Source organism: Varanus komodoensis, unplaced genomic scaffold, assembly GCF_004798865.1.
Source record: "Varanus komodoensis strain SLA01 unplaced genomic scaffold, ASM479886v1 scaffold71, whole genome shotgun sequence".
Classification (NCBI taxonomy): Eukaryota; Metazoa; Chordata; class Lepidosauria; order Squamata; family Varanidae; genus Varanus; species Varanus komodoensis.
The window spans coordinates 1,954,635-1,974,990 of record NW_025336360.1 but is presented as its reverse complement, the minus strand read 5'-3'; the positions used below and the strand labels follow the sequence as shown (position 1 = coordinate 1,974,990).

The following is a 20,356-nucleotide window of genomic DNA, read 5'->3' as shown; positions in this document are numbered from 1 at the left end:
GAATGCCCTTCCTAGAGAGGCCCTCGTGGCTCTACCTTGTGGTCCTTCGGGCACCGGCAGACACCCTTTTTACTTCCCAGGCATTTTAGCCCTCCCGTTTTAAAAATTGTGCTAGAGCTCAGCACTGCTGTGGGTTTTTCCCTTGGTCATGGCTTTGTTTTAAACCCATGGTGTCGACTGAGTGTTACGCTGTTGTCGCATTTTGGGGTTGGAAGCTATGCCTTGTAAACCAGCTGATGTCAAGACCCCAGGCAGCTTGGGGCTCCCTCTGCTGGCCAAGGACCAGCATGGCAGCCCTGGTAGTTGCAGGATCACTACCCCAATCTACTGCAGCTGCCAGGGCTCTCATGAGCTCCACCTGGGAACCCTGCAGAAAGAACTGGCTCTTCCCCGCAGAAGCTGCCTTGGCAGTGGAGGTCTTCCAGGTTGCTGAAGCGCTCGTGGTTAGTGGACTCTTGGCCTTTGCTCCTGGAACTCTGCCCATGACCCTGCTCCTGCTCCTGCCTGGCCTCCTGGCCCTGGCTTGCTCCTTCTCCTGCTCCAGCCCTCAAGGTACCTGCCCCCCTCTGCTTGTCTCTTCGGTCTCCTGACTCCCAGCTTGTTGGAACACACCTGCCTCTTGAAAAGTCTCTGCCTTGCGCTTCAACTCCCTGCTCAGACCTTGGACTGTTTGGCTGTGCTTTGGACTGACCCTTGTGTCCCACCCCAGTTGCCTGGATCCTGGTGCCCCTGTCTGTTAGTCAGCTGCCTGGATGCTGACCCTGAGAGCTTTCGCTCATGGCAGCATGGAAATGTTCTCCATAATTTCACACACACGTCTGATTCAGAGCATCGAACTAAAAAGCAAGAAATGACCAGCTTGCACATCAATATAATCCTTGGGTTCTCCGTTCTCGATCTCCTCTACTCCACAATAGCAACCACAGGACCAAAACTGGCTTGCGTTTATTTTAGCCATATCCATAACCATCCTTCCACGGTCCTCTTCCTTCCCATGAGCAGCAGAAACATCTAGAAGACATAGAGGGAGAACATGCTTACTGGAGTGCATCTTGGTTGGAAATTTCTCCAGAGGGTGAGAGATGAAGACAGTCCTAAAATAACCAGAAGATGGCTCAGTTCAGCCAACACTGTAGCTCACACTCAAAGATGACTGAGCCTGGCTTGGCTCTGACCCATGGGTTATTGTGCTGTGTGACCCCAGCTGAGATAAACCATAGTTTTATCTCATTTTAATATTTAATTAGTTTTACCTTTGATTTTCTCATTAAAGGTTGGATGCAGTGTGTTTGTTTGGTATGTTGTTGTTTTTCTGTTTTTCTGTTTTGTTTTGTTTTTTTTGTAAGCCATCCAGAGACTGTGGTATTGGATGACATATAAAAACTTTAAATAAATAGTGAACAACCCACAGTGTACAACCCAACAACAAACCATGGGTTCCCTTCATGGGTTGTTTGTGGTTATCTCAGCTGGGTTCAGACATTATGCAGTAATCCATGGTTCAACACCAACCCATGGTTTAGCAACAATCCACCCTTAATCTGTACTCAGGCCATGACTGCCAGTTAAGGTGCCTCCTGAATCCAGCCAGCGCGTCCCTCCCAGTTGCCCACCAGGTGTGTCTGTGGGAATCTACAAGTGGAGCACAAAGAAACTCTGGCATTGTACCTTCCTGTAGCTGTCTTTGAATACTGAAGCTTTCTTTGGTTTTCTTTCCTTGCAAGAATATCTCTTGCTCTTCTCTCTACGCGGAGAATATTGTGGGCAGTTCTTGTCACTGCACCTGACACAGGACGTTGCTGAGTGGGAAGAGGTGCTGAGGACAGCCGAAATGGTCCAGGGGCAGGCTGCAGCACCTCCCTTGTGAGGAGAAGCTGCAACAGCTGGGGAGGTTTCGCTTGGAACAAAGGTGGGAATGGAGGAGGAATCACAGAGGGGTCCAAATAAAACATGGTGTAGAAAAAGGGGGGAAGGAGCTATTGTTCTCCCTTTCCTGTATCACTTGAACCTGGGGTCATCCCGTGATTTTGATCCGTGGGAGATTCAGGATAAGAAAGGAGGAAGGGCTTAATCTTGGTTTGCATGGCGGACGCCCCCCAGCTCGGGTGGCTTTAAAGGGACTGCACAAATTCTTGGTGGAGAAGGCCTCCCGCTGCTCCGGGTCCTTCAGCAGAGCTGGTACATGCTGGGGAACATGGGGAGGTGCATGGTGCTGCACTCGTATCCTCCTTGTGGGTTTTCCTTGAGCGGTTGGCTGGCTGAGGTAGACGTTGGCCTGATCCAGAGGCTCTTCGGAAGTTCTCCTGTTCTTCACCCAAACCCCCATGAACAGCGGTAGATAAAGCACCCCTGCCCAGTTTATGAAGCTCAGCACGGCCGACTCCGGGCACTGCTACCCAAGAGGAAGTTCCGTCGAATTTGATTTTCAAAGCGCATTGTGCCTTCCCCAGAGATCTGCCAGCTGAAATCCACCGGGAAGATTTGGACTCATAATGCAAGACATTTTGCAGAGAAGAGTTCAAGTTTAAGATGCTAGTGTGAAGTTCGAAGCCCTCCCTTGAGGAAAAGGACAGAAATATCTAGCTTCTTTTTCCCCCTTGATTTCTGACTTCCTCTATGTCAGCCTCCTCCAATCTTTTGCTCTCCAGATGTGTTGGGCTAAAACACACAGGATTTTCTCCCCGTCTAACCTCATTAAATGGGCTGTCCTCCAGATGTTCCAACTACTTCTCCTCTCAACCCCAGCCAGTGTGATCAATGGTCAGGGATTCTGGGAGCTGTAATCCAACACATCCGGTAGTCTCCAGGCTGGGAAAGGCTGGCCTGTGCTAAAATGGCACAAAGATAAGTTACACTTGGAAGCCTTGTTCCTGCTTCCTTACTGGCTGGAGCAAAGAGGCTGCAGCCAGGGGTCTGGAGCTCCTGCAGATGGCAGCTGCCCGGCTGCTCTGAAAAATGCCCAGAGCTGCTGTCCCCGGCGTTACCTCTCAAGCGCACCATTGTTTCTCCTCCAGAGACCTGAGATGTTGCTGCTGGGTATGTGAGCTGCCCAGGTTCCTCTCCTGAATGCACACGGCACACAGGAAGATCTCTAGGGGCTTATTCTTCCCCAGTTTGGACTGCATGGCATCATTTCAATCCAGCTCCACAGAAAAGGGGGAAGGTCGCTGACCCTACACGAGGTGAGCAGCGTTGGCAGTGGGAGGAGGTTCTTCATTCCAGGCACCCTCAAAGATCCCCCCAGAGCCCTCAGTGACCTCCTGGTCCAAGGGTGAGGACGCCTGGCACGGTTCCTTTATGCCGGGGAGACTGGACCAGCTGGCGGATTGCACACTTCGGCCTCCAGCTGCAGCCACGAGGTGTGATCATTGACGGAATGGCTAGGCAGGGCTTCTCAGGTGGCAGGGCTGGCCCTTGATGAGGCTGAGTGAGGAGACGGCGCAGGCAGCCGGTTCTGGGGGTGGCCAGCTCCGGAGTCATCTTTCCTTCGGCAGACATCTTTCCAGCCATGGATTGGCGGGGGCTTGGAAGGAACCCGTGACCTTATGCGCGTGAGGCGTGGGTCTCACCACTGAGCCACAGTTTTTCTCAAGGAGAAGCCACAGGACATTGTGCTGCGCTGCACTGCATGTTGCAGGTAGAGAAGAACCGGACGCGGGGCTGCCATTTTGTGATTCCATTCCCTGCAGAATCTATCATCCAAGTCAGAAGAGGAAAAGTTTAATTAAAGGTGTATCATATTTTATCAATAACACAGCTCTGACCCACACAATTCTCCTCAAAATCCTCTTCTCTAAACTTTGATGCCAAATATTCTTCAGCTCTTCAGAGGGTCTTTGGTGAATATTTGATACTTAGCACAAACATTTGATATCTAACCAGCCAATGTTGTGTAAAGTTTGGAGTAGCCTTCCCATATGTCCATTGATCATGCTGTCTGGGATTGATAGGAATTGTAGTTCAAGCATCTGGAGGACATCACACAGAAGAACGAGAACTGCAGGAACCCAAGTTTCAATAAAAATGAAACTCACGTGGTGGCAACCATGGACCAGTCACTATCTCAGCCCAACCTACCTCGCAGGATTGTTGTTAAGATTCAGTGGGAGGGGCAGAGCCGTACTCCTTGGCTTCCCTGAAGCAGAGATGGGATAGAAATGCACTAAGTATGTTCCAGAGGTTTTGTCATATCTTTCAGCTGACATTGGTTCATTCTTCCAATGTATTTTTTTGGAAATGAGTCTAGATTAGAAGGAAAATTCCTTGCAGCTCCCCAGCACCCCAGTCGGTGTCAGAGCGCGCCTTGCAGGACTAAAGAACAGTTCAAAGGGGGTCATGATCCCCAGCACACAAGCCACGTGGCCATTTCAGCTCAAAATGTGGCCATTTCAGCTCAATCTTTTCAGCAGATTCTGTTTGTCCGGAGCAGGCCAGAGGATCAAGAACCAACTCTACAGGCACAGAAGGGACACGGTGGCATCTCAAGAGGGCTTCTTATCATGGCACATGAAGAATAAATCCGTGACCGGCATGAGGGTGCTTGCGTGAGCTGACCGACACAGGCGTGAGTGTGGATCCCAGCGGGAGAGAAGAGGAAAGCCCTGAGAAAACCTTGTTAAGGTTGGCAGAGCTCCCGGAGCTGAAACCTTTCAGGCAGAGGCTGCTTCCAAGTCCTGAAGGTCCGTCCGGGTGGATTTATAGCTGTAGGCGTTTACAGCCCGTCATATGCCGCCCCGGAGCTCATGCCAGTGGGGGCTGCAGTGGCAGCTCTCTAATTTGAGAATGCTCAAGGAGAAGAGCAACCTCAACGCCCATGGCAGGCCGTCTTCTGCTCAGATGCAGGTCTGAGCCGGAGGGAATGCATGGTGCCCCCTGCATTCCTGCCCCACCCACCCGTCCAGGTGCATCGCTAGGCACTCACACGACCTGGGCCCCAAACCTGCATAACGGCTGGAAATGCTCCTATACTTCCATCTGAGCGCACTGAGAAATAATTACTGGGATTCATCTGAAATTCGCAGAAGGAAAGGTGATCTCACTGTTCCTTCCCCACCTTCCCTTTCTCCTCACTCCTGGAGGAAAATTGCTCCCAATTTTGCAATGCAGCTTAAAAGAACATAAGAACAGAGAGAGCGTCCTGCTGGATGGGACCCAGGGACCAAGTGGCCCAGCATTCTGTCCTCGCTGTGCTGACCAGCTGCCCACAGGGCACCCACAAGCCACCCTCCCACCCATGTTCCCCAGCAACAGGGGCACGCAGGCACCCCGGGGCAAGTGTGGGATCACCAGGGCTTATAGCCACAGGTAGCCGCCTCCTCCAAGGATCTGGCAGACCTCTTTTAAGTCCCCCAAGGTGGCGGCCTTCGCAGCACCGTGTGGAAGCAGCGTCCAGAGTTGGACTCTGAGCTGTGTGAAGAAGACGGCCTTCCTTTGGCCCGTCCTGGACCTCCTGCGGCCGCTTCACGGGGTGACCACTCTGGGTGCTGGTCTGATGGGTGAGGGCGAGAACAGCCCGCCTTCCCCGGACCAGGCAGCATTTTGTGCACCTCCGGCGCCACGGGAGGGTCCTCCTCCTTCGCTGAGCCGGCACTGCAGTTCACGCTCCAGCGCTGCCTGCCTGGCCTTTCTGTTGGGCAGAAGTGGCTTCCACTGGCATTAGCGGAAGCTTTTCTTTCAGGCTTAACTGTATATGGTTGGAGAAGGAATGACCCTTTGCACTGGCGTCCATAGGCACTGAAAGACCTGGGGGTGGGGGTGGCTGCTTGGTGGTGGGAAGAGATGAGATTCCAGCGTGAAGACTGGAGGGGCTCAAAGAGGCAACTTTCAAGCATCCTTGGGAACATGAGCAGCTTTTCCTTGGTCCTTCCAGCCCAGCACTGAGAACACGGGCTGGCAGCAAGGGGTCTCCCGGGTTCCCCCCTCATGCCACCCGGGGGTGCCAGGAACTGGCTCGGGACCTTCTTCCTGCAGAGCGGGACTCTGCCGCATCGCCCTGTCCCTTCTTTTCTATTTGCAAAAAGTGGCCAGGCCTTCAAGTCATGTCGAACTCACGGTTTGGGAAAAGGGCGACCGGTTTACACTGGAACTTGGGACTCAGAGACTCTCCAGCGTCCTGGTGGCTGGGACACCTGCAAGCCCCCCGTCGGCGTGCGTCGCAGCAGCAGCCCCACCTGAAATGCAGCCTTGGGGTGTGTCTCTCCTGCCTCCTTCGCCTGCTCCTTGCTCACCGTTCTGCATGCGGATGCTTCCTGCCATTGCGCAGTTGCATACCGGGCCTCGGGAACCATGATCCTGGGTTCAGAAAACGCAACAAGCCATGGCAGCACAAAGAAGCCACAGAGCAACCCGGGTCTCTTACTGTGGCTTCAGAAGACCAAACCTGCCATGGCAAAATACCACAAGTGGATTCAAAGACCATGCAAGACCAACCATGGTGAAAAACCGCACCACAGCTTGTTGTGCGCTCTGAACCCGGCCGCGGTGTCGCTTGGCCCCTCAGCTCATTGTACTGACTGTCTGGATCCCAAATGGAGCTTTTCCCGGCAGCAGAAGGGACTTCCCATTTCTGTTTGGGTTCAGGCAAAGAGCTGCCTGTGCCCCCCTCCCTCCTTTGGAAGAACACAGCGTCTTGCATGGACAGGGTGGCCAGTGCTGGAGGCATCTCTTCTTCTTGAAATGCATGCATGTATTTATTAAATTTATATCCTGCTTTTTTCTGCCAAACTCAAAATGGCTTATATCATTTTCCTCCTCCTGTTCTCAGTCTTATCTGACAACAACCACCCTGCGAGGCCGGCTGGGCTGAGAGTCTGTGACTGGCCCAAAGCCACCCAGCTGGCTCCGTGGTCGAGCGGGGACTTGGATCCTAGATCACCTGAGTCCCAGTCCCACGCTCTCCCATAGGGTCTAGGACAAGCTGTCCTTCCCTTCGAAGTCAGCCGGTTTCTTGATTGCCATTCACTTCCCTGGAATAATTGGGCTGTTTATGCTGGCATGAGATCTGAAATGAATTATTTTGCTCTGTAGTTGTCACAGGCTGCCGGGACTCGCTGGGTCGAGTCTGGCACCGCTGGGGTGGGGGGTGTGGGGGGGGGAGTGAATCCTCTGCAGCGGCAATTGGGTTTCCTCCAGAGGAGGCTGTGAAGTTCTGGGAGGTAGCTGGGGGAAGGCAGGTGGGGAAGAAGGGTGGGAAGGAGGAGCGAAAAAAGCTTGAGGCCAGGACACAAGAGAAGAATATCTGGCTTGCAGCCCTCCTTTGATGGGCAACCTGGAACTTCCCACCATGAAGGAACAGGAGGGCTGCAGCCAGAGCCACACCTGAGCTTAGCATCTCTCAAGAAAGTGGTGGCTACGCCCTGTCAAACCCTCCCTTGAAAGGGAACCAGAATGTTGATGGGATCTGTCAAAACTCCGTTTCCCACTTTCTGCTGTTGCTGCTCTTTCTCCACCCCCATCCAAGGGTAACAGTGAGAACAGCAAAAGCCCTGCCCGATCCTTTGATGACTCAGTGAGGGTTCTTCTGAGCATGTGCAAAGTTTTTTCTTTGTGGAGTCTGGTCCAAATGGATCTGATCCACACTTCAGAAACTGACAGGCAGTTTGCAACATGGATTCCATAATGTTCCAACATACTTCTCACCTCCAAAATATATGGATCACAACGTATTTAGAAATGAGTATTTTTAATATATATATTGTTTTTAACATAAATAGAATACAGGAAAAAAAGGAAAATAAAATTGCTAAGGAATTTTGAACAACTATAACCAATACATTCAAGCCTACAAATTTCAAAGAGACCAGAAATGTCTATCTTTCTGTCATTCAATACTCCATGGAAGCTTAGAAAAGGGGGGATTATTGTTCTGTATGCCAACAAATTTTCCATTCACTTCAAATCAATTATAAATCAACAACTTTTAAAAGAGCTTTAAAAAATCATATTAATTTTACTGGGTATAATAGAATTTCCATTTGTCATTAAATTCTTCCATCGGTCTTCTGTTTACATAATTAGTTAATTTTGTCATCACTGCATACTCTGTCAAATTATTTTTCCTAGAAATGAGTATTTTAACCAAAATGCATCAAAATATGTATTTCATGAGACCACTTGAGCAGATTAAGGTGGAAACAGGATGCCATGGTTTATGGGGGAAAGTGATGGGAACAGAGATCAGCTGAAACTAATCAGTGGGTCACTCAAAGGTGCAGCTGAGGAGAATAAAGTTGACTGGATGGTTATCAAAGAAATTATTGGGCAGTTGCAATGAATATGAGGTCGAAGGCAAAATATGAGCCTGTGTTTATGTCACGTGCATTCTGGATCCTGCACCAAGCAGGGGCTGGGCTGGATGGCCTCCTTGTCCCCTTCTAACTTTCCTCTTCGATGACCGTGTGGATCGTCAGTTTTTCTTCTCTATCATAACATAAACATAATGGCGAATTTAGTGCATTTCAGTGGAAAGGAAAGGAAAAGGGGGCTTTATTTCATTCTGGAGCAGGAGTCTTCCTGCCCCCTTGGACACGCCGGCGCTCGGCTCAGCACTTCCGCGATGGTTCTGCGCATAGTTTGTCGGAGTAAAAGCGGTACTTGGCATTGTAGGAGCTCAGGCTGCCTCGGAGACAGGCCGCCGCTGCCTTGTCACAGGCGCAGATCTGCTGCTCGCACCAGGTCCCTCCGCCTGCGGAAAGAAGAGGGAAGCGGATCACACTTTCCCCGCCCTTCCTCAAAGGCACCTGCGGTTCTTCCCCGCCTCTTCGCCACCACCTTGCCAGGTAGGCTGGGCTGACCTTTGAGTCAAACTCTGGTCTCCCAGGCAGCGTCTAGGGTGGCCATGTGCCCTACTTTACTGAGGACGGTCCTCTATTGAAAGGGCTATCCGATCCAAGTCTGGCATAAGGACACAGGAGCATAACAAGAGACATCAGAATGGGGGACCGGAAGCTGCTGGGAGCCCACCTGGGGCAGCAAGGCCGGGACTGAGGCACACGCCCCTCAGCTGGCCTCCGGCTTCCCTGCTGTGGCACCGTATGGCATCGCGTGTCCGTTTGCTTCTGTCTTCATCTACAGGCCTTCCTCCTGCCGCATGTCCCTGCTGGGACCTTAGACCATCCTCAGGCACGCTGCTCTGGGTGCCCCTGCTGAAGGCTGCTAGGGCGGCTGGGACAAGGCCTTCCTGGCACCCCACTTGTGGAATAACCCTCCCCCCCCCCCGCACACACACATTTCACTTGGCACGTACATGGTTAACTCCTTGGCACCAGGCAAAGACCTGCTAGACAGACATGTGGAGGGCATGTCGTGAGCAGAGCCGGCTGGAGTCCGGGGTCAGACTAGATGACCTGGGAGACCCCGCCTGACGCGCTCTGCTTCTGTGTTTCTATGGTTTTGCTCCCAGGCATTATACTGCATTTTGGTTGCATTTCATATCTACAACCATTCTAAGGAATTTCAGTTTTTTAACTGACGGTAATTTAACCAGGGGACAGTTTGATTGGACAGATTCGGAATCAATGCAATAGAAACGCGAGTCATTTAGCGCGGGCGAACGTCACCCAAATGCGGCCTCCGCGGGAGTCTGCCAGCTCTTTCGGGCCACCCAGGGGGACTCACCGCACGTGACGACTCCGTCCGTGATGCTGAATCTGTACCTGTCCGTCTTGGTTCTGCATTTGCGCAGCTTCTCGTAGCAGCAGTCGTGGGCGAAGCAGCAGCTGTGGGGCGCAGGAGAACTCTGCTTCAGCACGTGGCCCCATGCCGGGGATCGTGCCTCAGAGCAAATATGTCCTCTGAGGCATGAGACGGGTGAGCCCCATTTAGGATCTTGACCCCACGAATGACTGCCCCGCCCCACTCCAGCACTAAAGGTCCTAAAGGCTGTTTGGAACCGGGACTGCCTCCAGCCAGGCACCCGACCTGCCCTGCAGGATGCTGTGCTGCTCCAAGAGCTGTCTGACCAAATACCGGAGCAACGCAGGTGGCTGCTGGTGCAAACAGCCCTTTCCCAGTAGCCGGAGACACGCGCTCACCCCAGGGGCGGTTCCGCAGGACAGCCTCGCTCTGCAGCTCGGGGAATTGCGTCAAACGGTTCCCTGCAGCGATTTCGTTTAAAGAAACTTCACTCCATGTGGGTCCCCGCTCTCCTCAGGTGCTCTCTCAGGCTTACTCCTCATGAGCTGGTGTGCCCCGGGTGTGTTGGACTGTAATTCCCATCATCCCCAGGCAGCACGAGCATCATAGCCCAGCCTATCTGGAGGGTACCAGGCTTGGGTGGGCTGGGTTTTTAGAGAGAACCTCAGCGCCGAGGGCCGCACCTGCTCTTTGTGGGGTCCCAGCCCAGTCCTGCACCTTCCCCGATGGCCACGCCCCTTTCCCTGGCCCCACCCCTTTTCCCTGGCCCCACCTGAGCCTTGCTGGAAGGGCAGCGTCCCTCCGCATGACACAGCGGGACGTTTGAGGAAAGCAGTCAGCCACTTCCGGGCTCACCGGCCTCATGTTTCCCTTGCGGGGCTGGGCCAGGTGCAAAGCGGGAAAGAGCAGCCTCCCCGCAGTTCGGCACCTGCATGCCGGAGCGTCCCTGGCATGGGGCTCAGCCGCTGGGGCCGCGGTCACGTTTTCCTCCCCCCGTGCGGAATGGAGAGGCACTGCGCCAGGCCACTGCAGCGCTTCCGCCGGTGCCTCTGGGCCTGTGGGGACGCAGGGCAGCTGCTTTGGAGGGGCGTCCAGGCACAGTTCTGGGCCTCGCCAAGTGGTTAAAAAATACTGCCACACAGTGGGCCCTCAGAGACACGGGCACTTGCCCTGTCAGGCTGCATGCCGGCGCTAGTGCATTAAAAATGTGTGCAGAGCCATGCTCGCTCGCTCGCTCGCTTGTACACAGTGAAGGAATGGAGCAGGGGAAATCCACTCCTTTGCGACAGTAATAATGACCCGGAGCACGTATTCACTTTGGTTTGGAGAGCCGTTGGCTTCCTGCTTCCGAACTTGCAATCTCAAACCCCACAGCCATCCTGTGACGTTCCTAAGGAGGACCGGGGGCATTCTGGGACATCCTCAACATACCCATAACTCGACAACTCGGTAATGCCACCCCTGGACCAGATGAGCCCACAAAACCAGCGCCTTCCCAGAACGGAACTGCTCTGCAATGAAGTTCAAAGCCCTTTACCTGTCCGTGGCGTCCCGTGGCTGTCCGTGGCCACCCAATCCACAGTAGCACCCATACATGGTGTAGTGTGGGAAGGCACTTTTGCCGGTGAGTTTTTTGATCATCTTTCTAAATTCTAGGAGGCTGCCTTGTGCTCCCAAAACACCTAGGAAAAAATTACCACGTATTAGATACCGGGGCTGCAAAGAGATCAAACCAGTCAATCTTAAAGGAAATCAACCCCGACTGCTCTTTAGAAGGTCAGATGCTGAAGATGAAACTCAAATACTTTGGCCACCAAATCAGCAGGAAGGACTCGCTGGAGGAGACCCTGATGCTGGGAACGATGGAAGGCAAAAGGAGAAGGGGACGCAGAGGATGAGGTGGCTGGATGGGGTCACTGGGGCAGTGGGTGTGGGCTTGGGTGGACTCTTTGGGATGGTGGAGGACAGGACAGCCTGGAGGAAGGTTGTCCATGGGGTTGTGTTGGGTTGGGCACGACTTTGCGACTAACAACAAGCTACCGGGGCAGCCTCATTCTCTCTGGGTGAAGAACCTCATCACCATGGGTGCCGTGGAAGCTTTTCTCCATTTCCCACAGGCCAAGTGGGCTGGATGGCTTCTGAGCTGGGTTTGTTCATAGACCAGCCATAAAACATAAGATTCAACAGCATGAATCCCTTGCAGAGCAATTGCATGCATGTTTACTCTGGAGCAAGACAGCAGAGCCTGGACATCTTTGATGGAAGAGGAGCTATGATCTTGTCTCTCGTCCACCCTTAGGGTCATTCTCCCAAATCTCTACAAGCTTGTCTCCTTCCATGTGAATCTGCCGCTCTTCTACCTTCGAGGTTAAGTGGGTGGTGAAGGCCAGCAAATTTAGGGCACTCTCTCCATGGTGCTGCAGCGGAGCAGCTTTCTTCCGGGGCACCTACCTTGTTAGTTCTCAGGTGTTGGCTAAAGGCAAACGTAGGGTTGTTGGGTGTCTTTGCTATTTTATTTTAGCCTGTCATAACACGTCTGTCTTTTATCTCTGGAGTTGCATTTATATGTCCGGATGTTTTATGTAATCTTGCTTGAACACCTTTGGCACAAAAAGCTGCATAAGAGTCTTTCAAATAAACAAATCTGTGCCAGTGTTTACCCAGAAAAGAACAATAGAATCAAGGGATAATAGAGTGGGAAGGAGCAAGAAGACCATCAGGTCCAAAGTCCTGCTCTTTGCAGGACACCAAGTTAAACCATCCTTCTCAGATGGCTGTTCTGTCGCATCTTGAACGGCTCCAGGGTGGGACAGCCCGTGGCCTCCCTTGCTCATTGACTCCATCGTTTTACTGCTCTAACAGTCAGGAATTTTCCCCTGATATCTAGCAGGAATCTGGCTTGGTTGTACCTTGAGCCCATTATTCTGTGTCCTGTACTCCAGGATGACGGAGAAGAGATCCTTGCAGCCTTTCCAGCAAGTCAGATTCTTGCACAACTGGAGCAAGGCCAAGGTACTGATCCATTACCCCAAAAAGGGGGGAGATGCTTTGTCAAAAAAGAAGAAGGAGATTTGCATCCGGTTTGGATATGCTCAGGTATAGTGTTCGAAATAATTACTGTTAAAAGAAAGCGAAATCTCGCCCAAGTGTGGAAGGGCTGCAGACACCTCTGGGATCCCCAAATACAAGCCTGGAAACCGAGCCCCAAGCCTGGAGTTGAGGGTCTGTGCTCCAGTTCCGTCCCCCACAGCAGCCACTTCGCAGAGGCCAGAAAGTGGACCTTGAGAGGGGGGTAAAGGGGGCCTGGAGGGGGCCAGAAGGGGAGGAGCCTGGGGCCCCCGATGACTGTTCCCTCCGCCGTCCAGCGTGGTGCGGTGGTTGAATGCTGAGCCGGGCACCTGGGAGAGCCGAGTTCTGGTCTCGACCTGGCCATGGGTGACTTTCCTCCCGCTCGGCCCAGCCTACCTCACAGGGTTGTTGCCGTGAGGAGACTTTATTCTTTTCGGCACCAGACCAAACCCCTTTAATTTTCCCATTATTTTTAGACTTAATTTTTATTTTAGTGGGGTTTTTTTTCATAGATATTATGCTGTGCCTTGGTTGTTGGGCCGTTCTGAGGCTTTTATTTATAGGATGGGGTATAACTGCGTTAAACAAATAAATGGAGTGGAGGCGTACTAGGTGATCCAGTGTCAGGAGCTGGGCTTTCCCTTTGCACTTTCAAAATGGCAGAGCTGGCAAAAGCTCTTTATGCTCCGATTTATATCCAGTAAAGCATACCCAGCAAAGAAAGAGCCCCTGAGCATGTGCAGAGCAGTTCCCTGGACCCAAGCTAGAGCGCTATCTGAGAAGCCTCTTTTTGAGCAACTGCTCTGGAAGGGCCCTTCTGGGGGTGGACCGGTCCCTTGGCCACAGGCTGCCCCTCGAGTGGGCTTGTCCCTCTGCCCCCGATGCGCCTCGGGCTCAAGGATTACCCAAACCCTTCTGGCCCCTGCGTTCCTGCCCCACAGCCGTGAGTTGCAGGACCTGGCCATTCCCCAGGTCTGCCTGAGCACCTGGAGAGGGCAGCCTTGAGACAAGCTTCTCCTCCTCTCCCGTCGCGGGGCCCGTTTCCTGGGGCCCATGCTCCCCATCTGCCAAGTCCATGCCTCCCTGGCCTGAAATAAGCACCAAGAGTAACTCCCTCCTTCCTCCCCAACAGCCACCTTTCATCCCTCTCAAGAGGAAAAACGGCAGGACTAAATGCCATTTAATAGCAATGACAATGATCACTGAAGCGCAACTTCAGGGCTGCTTCCTTCTCTTTCTTAGGGTTCTTTAAGGGTTGACTAGAAGCCCTTTGGATAGAAGGTTCCTTCCAGTAGAGGACTGTTTCCTGCAGACTATCTGGCCACTTGGCTCTTTTCTGGCAATTACTGATGGACAGTAATTTCCTTTTCCATAAATGTGTCCATTCCTTCCTAGGCCTGCGGCCATCACTACATTTTGCAAGGGTGAGATTCCTAAATTAACTGTCGACCAACTGCAGGCTGGGTCTTGTGTTTCTTGATTTTACTCACCACAAGCCAGGAGGACAATCAGGCCACGAAGGAGCTTCATCTTCCGCTGCTAAGCACCTGGAGAAGAGAATGAGCACATATGCGTGGCTCCCATGATGGATACCCCCCCTTTGGGTCCCACGTTGTCAAAATCAAGTGTTAAAGTCCACGCAATAAAAGCAGAAGATGTTACGGCTTTTGAAAAGCACACCCAGAGAACAGCTGCCAAGAAAACAAGGTAAGCAAACAGGTCCGCCTTCCAAGTTCAGAGATACGGCAAGTGCTTGGACGGGGCTCGGAGATGCAACCGCCCTCCCATGCCCCGAGTAGCTGGTGTGATACTTCTGTGTTTCCCCGAAAATAAGGCCAGGTCTTGTGTCAGTTTTTGCTCCAAAAGACTCACTAGGGTTCATTTTCAAGGGCTGTCTTGTTTTTTCATGCACAACGATCTACATTTGCAGTGGTCCCTCAGCTCACAAATGCCTCAGGTCACGACCAAAGCAGGTTGCAAACAAAAATTTCATAAAAATTTTGACTCCGGTTGCAAACTCCGCACTGGGTGACGACCACGATTGTGGCCATCTCCACAGCTCCAAGTGGGGAGATGGTCGTGATCGTGCTGGAGGGCTGAGATCACAACCGGCTTTCCTGCACGAGTGCAAGCGCGAGCTTGGCCATCCCCCGCCAGCATGATCGTGCCCGTCCCCCCCACCCCAGTGTGCCCGCGATTGCGCCCGTCTCCCTCTCCCGCCCCCGGTGCGCCTGCAATCGTGCCCATCTCTGCCCCCCCCCGCACGCTGGGATGTCGGGCGCGATCGTGGTCATGCTGTAGGGTGTGGGGGGGAGATGGCGCGATCTTTGTTGTTCTTTGTCACTTTGCTTCACATTTTTCAGGTTAAAAAAAATAGCTGCAGAACGGATTAATTTTATTTACATTGAACCTTATGGGGAAATTTAACTTGGCTCATGACCAATTTGGGTCATGACCAGAGTCCTGGAATGGATTAAGTTCATGAGCCAAGGTACCACTGTATTCGTTTATTCACGTACAAAAATCTACCTTTATTCAAATGCAGTCATCTCATCTTCTGGGACATCGTCATGACACTCCAAGCCCCGAATTGTGTTGCAATGGATGGACTAAATGCACCTGTCTGGCTGACGATCTGAACTGGGGCTTATTTTGGGGGCAGGGCTTATATTACCAGCATCCTGAAAAATCATGCCAGGGCTTATATTTTCCGGTTAGGTCTTATTTTTGGGGAAACAGGGTAGTTCAAAACTGCCGAATGCCATGCATTTGGATCCAAATGCAAACGGGATAATTTTCGGCAAATGTACTCTTGGCCTGCTAGCCCTAGCCGATCTGGCATGAAGGAGTCAGATGGGCAAAATGTCAGAAATGCACTTAATGCACGGTAGGCAAGCAGACCAGGGTAGAATCCCAGAACCTATGAGTACCGTGGCATTAAAGATGCAGCCATTCCAGACGGGGAGAATCCCGGATGCTGTGGGTTTCAATGCTGTCACAGCATCCAGAAATTGCTTCTGGGGAGCATGAACAGGGGGACACGGGTACTTTTTATGACGCTCCAGAGGAGGAAAAAGAATTGTTGCAAATGTGGATATGGAGAAAACAAGCTTTAGCTCTAATACCCGGAAGAATGCAGGCATTGCGATGGAAGAACCTGGCTCTGCAAGCCCTGCCTTTGTGCAGGAAGTCAAATCTCGGGCAAACTTTCCACCTGGGCAAACTTTCTGTTTGGACTAAATTCTGGCCATTGGGCTGCCCAGTGGACTGGATCACGTGAAAAAGCTCTCATGATCAGGCATGGGAAATGCAAAAGGTCCACACAGAGGAAAGGATATGCAGGGATTGGCAACATGGTGCCTGGGAGTCCATTCATCCCCAGCCAACTGGGATGTGGGACCTGGAATCCAGCACATCAGGAATGCAGGAGGGTGGGAAAGACTAGGCTGGGCACATGGCGACTTTAGGTTTCTGGTCTCCTGGAGGAAATATTTCTGCTGCTGAAATATGTTAATTTCCCGGGACTCCGACGTGAAGAGCATGTTGAAAATTCATTGTCAATTGGATAATGCGGGTGTGAGGGAATGGTGTGAACCCAGGACGAGCCAAGCATATGAAGTTATTTCAAAAGGAAAAGAGCGCAGTTGCTTACCTGTGCAGGTTCGGCTAAGAGAAACACAGCTGGCTTGCTGGCTCGCTCTTAAAAGGAGGAGAAGAGGCAGACTGGGGAGAGGCCACCCGTTGTGAGCACCTTTCTCCTCCTGGCCCCTACCTAGCGAAGAATGGGGGAAGTGGAGTGAAAGAAGAGGACAGTGAGAAGGCATTGTGAATTATCTGGGGATTTCAACCCCGTTCCTTCATTTGTGATGACGCACTGATTCCTTTCAGTGGCAAAACATTCCAGTGCAGAGAACTGTCGGCAGGACACAGCAGGTGGTGCCCAGTTAGAGCTCCGAACAGTGGAGCTGGTGGGAGCAAGTGTCTTGCCCCATGCCGACCATGCCTTTGAACCCAGGAAAAGGCAGCAAAGAAGGCTGCTGGAGGGTCCCCTGGAAACGGGGTGGAGGAGTCTGAGCCCCCTCACCTCTTCCTGCAAGGCAATCTACCGCACTGAGCAGCATCCAGTGACCCTCTGCGGCACGCCAGGGGATGCCTGCTGTTATTCCGGTCGCACGTTGGAGATAACACTGTTCATTCTTCTCCTTGTTGGCGTTCCGGAGGCCAGGATGGTATTGGATCGAAGACTTGGGAGATCCAGGTTCTAGTCCCCACTCAGCCATGAGACTCAGCGGAAAGCTTTTGGCCAGCCAGTCATTCTCATCCAAACCCACCTCACAGGGTTGTTGTGAGGATAAAATGGAGTGGGGCAGGGCTGTGTGTGCCTCTCTGGGCTCCTTGCGAGAGGAAAGAAGTTGGGATATAAATGCAATATAAGAATAATTGGCACAAGTGATTCCGGGAAAGGACAAATTTAAACAAAGGCATGAAGCACACCTCCTTTTAAAGTCAATTATTCATTCATCCATTCCTTCAATTTATATCCCACCAAGGAACTCAAGGCAGCTTACCTAATTCTCCTCTGCTCAGTCGTATCCTCACAACAACAACCCTGTGAAGTAGGTTGGGCTGAGAGTCTGTGACTGGCCCAAAGTCACCCAGTGGGCTCCATGGCTGAGCGGGGACTAGAACCCAGATCGCCTGAGTCCCTGCGCTGCAGCACACCATTTAAAATAATGCAGACGAAAGTGCATGCATGGAGGGAACGGAAAAATCCATACGCTACAGAAAAATGACCAGCAAAACACTCACAGGAATGAACATGATGCAAGGAAGCGCATTATCATGCGGAGCCGGCTTGCAAAAACTGTGCATTAGCCAAAAGGAAGCAGCCACACAAACGGCATTTGCTAGAAGAATTGTGCATGAAAAGGCACGTGATCTTCTACGAAGAAGTTAACAAACAAAATGTGTACATGGGTGGAGAAGTGGCTGAATTAAACTTAAGCTGAAAAAATGAGAAACTGAATGCAATGGAAATTGAAAGATTTGCAGGTGTTAGGGATGAAATTAAATCCCAAGCAGAGACGATACGGGAGGCAAAGTGACAAGCAGCAATAGTTTCATACGTTCTTGCAAGAGCGGGTGCCCACCACACAGGCAGCGCGCCGTGTCCACAAAAGGCCTTGCCCTGTCCTCCCTTTTCCCGGCTCACAGACCCTGCCTCTCTTCTCCCACCGGCTGGGTTACTGGGGGTCGCAATCTTCCCCGTCCGCCTCCATCATGCTGCTCCTCGGTATGTTCCCCCTCCCGCTCACGCATCCCGTGTTCATGCTAATGAGCCCATTGCCTATGAGGGGCGTGTCAGTTATTAGTCATGAACCTATTAAGCGTGCGCACTACTTCCTAAGAGTTCAATAGGTCGTCTTGCCCTTGTAACAGTCTTGCCTGGTGACCACTTATCTCCTAAAACTTCTGGGAGGATGTGATAGGAAGACCAACCCTTCTTCCAAGCTCATTATCTCCTTCTCCCTTATACAGGCTGGCCAGCTGTTCAAGGCAACCGATTACCCACCGTCTTCTGCAAATGTCATCGTTCAGCCAATGCCCCCAGCCTCGCCTCTCTTGTGCTCTTCAGGACTTCGATGTACGAGAGAAGCACTATTCTGCCATTTCTCTTGTGTTCAAACTCAGCCACACCATATGCTATTCGCCCACCTTTGTTTGTTTACATCAGTACCCAATTTAAACCTGCCTATTTTCTTCTACTTCCTATTTACAAATCTCTTTATACGGCTCCTTACTCTGGCCTTTGGCCTTATAAGGGTCTTTTCCTCTGGTCTTTAGCAATCCATCGTTCTTCTGCTTAGTGACAGTAATTTTCCTTCTCTCACACAGGTACATCAGTTCCAGGTACAAACCCATGGGAAGCTTAGGAAAAACATGCACTCTAAGAGGTTCCTTTTTTCTGTCTTTCTTCAAGAGGAGGAGGCGGAGGAGGAGGAGGAGGAGGAGGAGGAAGAAGAAATAAAATACCTTGCATTGCTGTACAGGCTAAAGAATTCCACTGCTTGATTTTAAAAACTCATTTTGATGTAAGTAGCCTCTTGCAACCAAACAAAAAGGCTTTTTGACTTAACGATAAACAGGGAATCCTTTTCTCGCGCACGCTCCCTCTTTCTTGGGGTAGCACTTACTTCTTTCAGGCTCATAAATCTTCTTCGAAGTTGAAAGTACAACCGTCCTTTTGACAGACAGTCCGGGCACTTTACAGCTCTCCTCTCCACACTTCAGGATGTGACCACAGCTACCTAAAGCTGCCTGGAAAGTTTTATAGAGAGGAAGGGGGAGCCCCGTTTCCTGTTCCTCTAACCATCTGGAATAGCGAGTTTTCTCCTCAGCTGGTCTGCCATGTCAAAAACTCCCCAGGCAGTTCTTTCCCCATCGAATGAGGAACCTGCCCTTCATCTCTGGGGCCGTAGGAGCTCCTTCTCCCAGAAGGCTCCAGTGTCGCAAGTACTCATGCTTCTGACTCCACGCAGAAACTTTCTGCCTAGTGCCATGGTGTAGGGGAACCGGGATCCGCAGGGACACCACACTGGGATTTTTGATAAGCAGGGATGCTGACAGGCCCTGTCAACCCCCTTGGATGTCTCCGTTCCCCCTGAAATGCAATCCCCACAGCAACATTTTCTCAGCAACAGGGAACTGTCCTTATCGTAAAGCGGAGCATGCTGGAACGGGCAGCAAGCGCCAGGAGCTGTACAGGAGACCTTCTCCTGGTAAAGGGCTAAAGGCGTTTTGTTGATAGAGATCAACACCTGCATTTTTGGTCTCCCTTTCAGGGTGGGGTGAAGGGATGGGGCTCTTCCTCAGAGCTGACCACTGTGTCAAAACGTTGTGATGGAAAGTTGCTTACTATTTACAGATACCAGCATTCTTCTTAATGATCTACCTGAGTCTTGGGGGTTGAATGGATCCCCTTTCAACAGCGAAAGCCCTAATTACTACAACACCGGAAGGCAAACCGCCACCTGGAATCGCATCTTGGCTGGAGGACTTGGTAAAGCTTTTTGGAGTGTGTGATTTTTGGACACCATTTGTTCTTGTTAGACGTGAAGTTGCGTCTGACCCATCTTGTCCCCATGGACAACTCTCCTCCAGGCCTTCCTGTCCTCCTCCATCCCCCGGAGTCCAGCTAAGCTCACGCCGACTGCCCCAGTGACCCCATCCAGCCACCTCATCCTCTGCCGTCCCCTCCTTCTCTTGCCGTCAGTTGTTCCCAGCATTAGGCTCTTCTCCAGGACACAATTTGCAAAAGAACAATAACAAGGAGCTCTGGGCTGCCTTGACTGGAGTTACCGGAGTCGTGGTTGAGGCTCCCTCAGTGAGGGTGGTCAAAGATAGGCTCGTGTGGTGAGGCTGAGGTGCTCCTTCCCACTGAAGCCAACAAAGCAAACCGTTGAAGCTAGAGTCCTTTATTCTGCGAAACGTTGCAGATGCATTGACAAGAAATGACGGAGATTATTTTAATGATGATGATAATGGGGAAGTTGTCCTCTCTTTCGGAGAGGGCTCAGATTACAAAATGCTTCTGACTCGCCTGGGCCGTCCCTCCTTGGGCAGATCTGACAAACTGCTCTCCCTTCTCCTTTCT

The 20,356-nt window shown here is 51.8% G+C and overlaps 1 protein-coding gene across 5 annotated transcripts; it reads right to left on the bottom strand.

The window, feature by feature from the left end:
• Positions 1-8,025: 8,025 nt before the first annotated feature.
• LOC123034725 (phospholipase A2 crotoxin basic chain CBa2-like) lies at positions 8,026-18,020 on the bottom strand. Of its 5 annotated transcripts, XM_044452318.1 has the most exons (7): positions 17,829-18,020; positions 16,355-16,474; positions 14,193-14,249; positions 12,543-12,679; positions 11,171-11,315; positions 9,616-9,716; positions 8,026-8,683 (listed from the first exon to the last, which is right to left on the bottom strand). In XM_044452318.1, the coding sequence occupies exons 5-7, from the start codon at positions 11,272-11,274 to the stop codon at positions 8,541-8,543; spliced, it is 348 nt and encodes a 115-aa protein (XP_044308253.1). In that variant the 5' UTR covers positions 11,275-11,315; positions 12,543-12,679; positions 14,193-14,249; positions 16,355-16,474; positions 17,829-18,020; the 3' UTR covers positions 8,026-8,540. The 5 variants fall into 5 exon arrangements, with proteins under 5 accessions (XP_044308253.1, XP_044308249.1, XP_044308251.1 ...); XM_044452314.1 differs by lacking the exon at positions 12,543-12,679 and having other exon boundaries at positions 17,829-18,018; XM_044452316.1 differs by lacking the exon at positions 12,543-12,679 and having other exon boundaries at positions 17,919-18,018.
• Positions 18,021-20,356: the final 2,336 nt, after the last annotated feature.